Raw genomic sequence first — 4,896 nt, 5'->3', positions numbered from 1 at the left:
TAGACTTTGACCTTTATGAAAACAACTTTGTTGGATGGATTCCCACATCAATTGGCAACTTGATAAACTTGCAGGGCTTGTACTTGGGTAATAACAAACTTACAGCATCTATCGGAGATGATATATGTAAATTGCAGCGCTTGGATGTCCTAGACTTGACTCAAAATCAATTTTCAGGTTTTCTTCCTAGTTGTTTAGGAAACATTACTTCCCTTGGAGAGATATATCTGGGTTCCAATTTATTGAGTTCCAATATACCACCAAGCTTAGGGAACCTTAAAGCTCTAGTGGTTCTTGACTTATCGTCAAACAGCATGGTAGGTTCTTTACCTCCAGAGATTGGAAATCTAAAGGCTGCAACAATGATAGATATGTCAATGAATCAATTCTCAAATGAAATTCCTAGAGAAATTGGAGAATTGCAAAATTTGGTTCACCTTTCTTTGAGACACAACAAGTTGCAAGGATCTATACCTGATTCAGTTAGCAACATGGTAGGTTTGGAATTCCTAGACCTTTCTCATAATAACATATCTGGAATCATTCCTATGTCTTTGGAGAAACTTCAAAACCTGAAGTATTTCAATGTTTCTGTCAACAAATTGTATGGTGAAATACCCTCGGGGGGTCCTTTCAAGAACTTCTCGAGTAAGTTTTTCATCAACAATGAAGCATTGTGTGGTTCTTCAAGGTTTAGTGTTCCACCGTGCCCCACTTCATCAAAGCACAAATCTAGTAGAAAAAAAGTGTTTGTTCTTTTTCTTTTGCTGGGAATTGCACTAGTGTTTGCTCTTATCACTTTTGTGTTTATATTGATAAGGAATAGAAGAGTTAAAAGAACTCCTCAACAAGATGATTCTAACATAACAAGAGAAAGAATTTCATACCATGAACTGCTCCAAGCAACGGATGATCTTAGTGAGAGTAATCTGATTGGTTCGGGAAGTTTTGGCTCTGTTTACAAAGGAATTCTCAAAAGTGGAATTGTCGTTGCAGTTAAAGTGTTCAATCTTCAGCTAGATGCGGCATTCAAGAGCTTTGATACGGAATGTGAAGTTCTGCGCAGTTTTCGCCATAGGAATCTCGTAAAAGTCATTACTAGTTGTTCCAATCTTGATTTCAAGGCTTTAGTTCTCGAGTATATGCCTAATGGAAGTCTTGAGAAGTATTTGTATTCCCACAACTACTTCCTCGACATTAGGCAGAGACTAAGCATAATGATAGATGTGGCATGTGCATTAGAATATCTCCAACATGGGTGTTCATCAGCTGTGATTCACTGTGATCTAAAGCCTAGTAATGTCTTGCTGGATGAGGATATGGTTGCCCACCTAAGTGACTTTGGCATTTCAAAACTACTTGGTGAAGATGACAGTGATTTGTATACTAAAACTTTAGCAACATATGGGTATATTGCACCAGGTACGTCTCTTTTCTGCATTTGAACATTGATTTTTTCTCTTTCTTTTTCCACTAAGAAAGCTTATATTGCATGTTTAAATTAATTGTTTGACTGCAGAATATGGATTGGATGGGTTGGTCTCAACAAAATGCGATGTCTATAGTTATGGGATCATGTTGCTGGAAACGTTTACTAGGAGAAAGCCAAATGAGTTTGAGGGAGATCTTAGCTTGAAGCAATGGGTGAGTTATTCACTTCCAGATGCAGTAATGGACGTCGTAGATGACAACTTGGTAACACCAACGGGTAAAGGCTTACAGAAGGAGCTTGATGTAGTGGCATCAATCATGAATGTGGCATTAGAATGTTGTGCTGAATCTCCGGCAAGAAGGACAAACATGAAAGATGTTGTAGCGATGCTGCAGAAGATCAAGATTCAACTTCTTGCATGTTGAGCATGTTTTTGGAATCCGTTGTTCCAAATCAGTTGTTTCGAAGGGGGAACTTGTAAATTGAATAACTAAAACCAAATTGTTCCTCTTGAAAATGAACTTTTTAAAACTTCTTAGAGGAATTAACTATATGGATACTAATAATGGATAATTACTAGACACCTAGTTGTTGTAGAGTTGTTATAGTTGTTGTAACTTTAAAGTCTATCCTTGTTAATATAGGTTTTGTATATACTCTTTAAATAGTTGTCATACGATTAATAACATACGATTATTTTCCCATCTTCTACTCTCTATCTCTTTATGGTACTTTTCTGCTTACTCACACAAATGGCCTCTAAGATTTCTGTGACCAATGCTGATGAAATCAACAATAACATCACTATTGTTCAATTCAATACAGTTACCCAACTGTCCATAAAATTAACGTGTAGTCACAATTTCTCCTTGTGGAAAACTCAAGTTTCAATGCTTATGCATGGTCACAATCTTTATGGTCATCTCGATGGTTCCATCACTACCCCCACTCGCACCATCTCTCAGAACAATCAAGATGTTGATAACCTTGAGTTCATTCCTTGGTATCGCCAAGATCATCTAATTCAAAATGCTATCTTGGCCTCTACTGATCTTACGCTTGCCCCCACTGTTGCTATTGTAGTCTCCGCCAAAGCTGCCTAGGATGCTTTACATACTGTATAAGCAAACTAATCTCAAACAAGAATTTCCAGCTTGCGAGATAGATTGGCCCGCGTCACTAAAGATTCTCGTCCAGTCACAGATTATCTTCATCAAGTTCGATCACTTTGTGATGAACTTGCAACTGCTCGTGCACTGGTATCAAACCCAGAACTTATTGTGAAAATCCTTAGTGGACTCGAATCTGAATTTTGAGAAATCTCTGCTTTCATTAGTGCCCGCGATTCAACTATTTCACATGAAGAGCTTTATGAAAAGCTTCTAGATTATGAGCTTTTCCTGAGGAAAACAACAAGCTGCTATCAACTCCCATTACTGTTGCTGTAGCGTAAAAGACAAGCTCAACTCCTCGTTGCCAGGGAAACAATAATTACTCCAGCAAGCCGTCCAGGTGTGAACCTTCCTGCCAACAATAAGCAATGGCAAGCACAACGTCCACGAAGAAAGAACCAGCAATAGCCGTTTGACAAAAACCTTTGCTGCAAACTATATGATCACGTAGGTCATTCCGATAGAGTCTACAGATTGTAGTTGTTGGGACCGCGTGCAACTCCACCCAAACTCCGCACTAGTATGATATTGTCCCCTTTGGGCCAAGCCCTCACGGATTTGTTTTTGGGCACTTTCCCAAAAGGCCTCATACTAGTGGAGTTGGGTGACACACTTAAATATTAGGCATTCTCCCTCTATTTCTCTATTATGGGAGATGTGGGATTGATTTGCGTTCCAACAATCCTCCCCTTAAACCAAGACCACACCACTTGTGACCTCCCCTTCAGCGATAACCCATTTGAAGGGGACATGCCGCTTGTACCGCCACTACCAACCAGTGGGACACGCCGCTTGACCACCACTTGTCAAGAAGACTTTCAATACAAGGCATCAACCGTAGATCTCAACTACAAGGTCACTTCACATGATCTGCCAAACATCTTGTACCGCTGTTATCACTCAATGGGGCATGCCGCCTGACCACCACTCGCCAGGGAGACTTTCAACACAAGGCACCACCTATAGATCTCCATTCTTGTTGTCACACTAGGAACTTTACGCAGTCCACTACTCTGACACACCCGAACCTACGCTCTGATACCACTTGTTGGGACCCTGTGCAACTCAACCCAAACTCTGCACTAGTATGATATTGTCCGCTTTGGGCCAAGCCCTCACGGATTTGTTTTTGGGCACCTTCCCAAAAGGCCTCATACCAGTAGAGTTGGGTGACATACTTAAATATTGGGCATTCTCCCTCTATTTCTCCAATGTGGGAGATGTGGGATTGATTTTCTTCCCAACAGTAGTCACATAACCATCTGCAAGCCCGGGCAAACTTTGTTGCTTGTTTTCCTTCTCAACAGACCCCTTGGATTGTAGATAGTGGAGCCACTCATCATATAGCATCTGATGCTCAAAGCCTTGCCGCTGTACATAACTATAATGACACCGAGGAGATAGCTATGGACAATGGTAACACCATTCCAATATCCCATACCGGTAACACTAACATAAGTGCATCAAATTATCATTTCAAACTTCTCAATACCTTATGCTCCCCCGTCATTAAAAATAATCTTATTTTTGTTTCTAAGTTTTGTCGTGATAATCATTCCTCTATTGAATTTTTTCCTTCCCATTAACTTGTGAAGGATCTGAGTATGGGGGCATCTTTAGTTCGGAGGCAGAATAAAGATGGGTTGTATGAGTGGCCACTGGGCTGTACACATCGTTCTCCTAAATGCAATTTGGTTGTTTCACTTCACCTTTGGCATCAGCATTTAGGCCATCCTAATCACCGTGTTTTAGATACTACGTTGAATAATTTTTTCCTTCCTGTTTCAGATCCTAAAGCTAGCTCCATTTGTAATTCTTGTTATTCAAATAAAATGCACGGGTTGACTTTCTCAGAAAATTCATTGCGAAGTAATAAGCCCCTGCAAATCCTTTATAGCGATTTATGGGGTCCATCTACAGTTTTGTCAACAGATAAGAAAAGATATTTGTGTTATTTGTTGATCAATTTTCAAAATATATGTGGTTGTTCACTTTAAAATAAAAAAAATGAAACTCTGGAAGTTTTCCAAAATCTGCATCCATTGCTTGAACGCAAATTCAACACCAAAATTCAATCTTTTTACATTGATGGTGGTGGAGAATTTTAGAGTCTATAGTCGTATCTCAAAATACATGGCAAAGAGCAGTTAGTGTCACCCCCATATACTCCACAGAGAGCTGCTCTAGTCAAAAGACGACACCGGCATGTTATCAAAACTGCTAGAACCTTGCTGCACCAAGCGTCTTTACCCTTACACTTTTGGAGTTTTGCCTGTCAACAAGCTGTTTATC

General features: G+C 39.8%; 2 protein-coding genes across 2 annotated transcripts; both read left to right on the top strand.

Moving 5' to 3' along the window:
• Positions 1-6: 6 nt before the first annotated feature.
• Positions 7-2,136, top strand: LOC107868249 (probable LRR receptor-like serine/threonine-protein kinase At3g47570). The gene is made up of 2 exons (XM_047403342.1): positions 7-1,422; positions 1,520-2,136. The coding sequence occupies exons 1-2, from the start codon at positions 315-317 to the stop codon at positions 1,855-1,857; spliced, it is 1,446 nt and encodes a 481-aa protein (XP_047259298.1). The 5' UTR covers positions 7-314; the 3' UTR covers positions 1,858-2,136.
• Positions 2,137-2,184: 48 nt separating this feature from the next.
• LOC107869101 lies at positions 2,185-3,012 on the top strand. The gene is made up of 3 exons (XM_016715673.1): positions 2,185-2,435; positions 2,586-2,691; positions 2,881-3,012. The coding sequence occupies exons 1-3, from the start codon at positions 2,185-2,187 to the stop codon at positions 3,010-3,012; spliced, it is 489 nt and encodes a 162-aa protein (XP_016571159.1).
• Positions 3,013-4,896: the final 1,884 nt, after the last annotated feature.

Source organism: Capsicum annuum, unplaced genomic scaffold, assembly GCF_002878395.1.
Source record: "Capsicum annuum cultivar UCD-10X-F1 unplaced genomic scaffold, UCD10Xv1.1 ctg3914, whole genome shotgun sequence".
NCBI lineage: Eukaryota > Viridiplantae > Streptophyta > Magnoliopsida > Solanales > Solanaceae > Capsicum > Capsicum annuum.
The sequence above is the reverse complement of the archived record's forward strand: the minus strand, read 5'-3'. Positions and strand labels throughout refer to the sequence as shown.

What these genes read in the sequence shown, in the direction of transcription:
- LOC107868249 (XM_047403342.1), top strand. Translation starts at nt 315, where the DNA reads ATGGTAGGTTCTTTACCTCCAGAGATTGGAAATCTAAAGGCTGCAACA. An exon ending in ATATGGGTATATTGCACCAG is followed by an intron (nt 1,423 to 1,519) that starts GTACGTCTCTTT and finishes GTTTGACTGCAG; the next exon opens with AATATGGATTGGATGGGTTG.
- LOC107869101 (XM_016715673.1), top strand. Translation starts at nt 2,185, where the DNA reads ATGGCCTCTAAGATTTCTGTGACCAATGCTGATGAAATCAACAATAAC. An exon ending in AACCTTGAGTTCATTCCTTG is followed by an intron (nt 2,436 to 2,585) that starts GTATCGCCAAGA and finishes AAGAATTTCCAG; the next exon opens with CTTGCGAGATAGATTGGCCC. An exon ending in TTGCAACTGCTCGTGCACTG is followed by an intron (nt 2,692 to 2,880) that starts GTATCAAACCCA and finishes CTGTTGCTGTAG; the next exon opens with CGTAAAAGACAAGCTCAACT.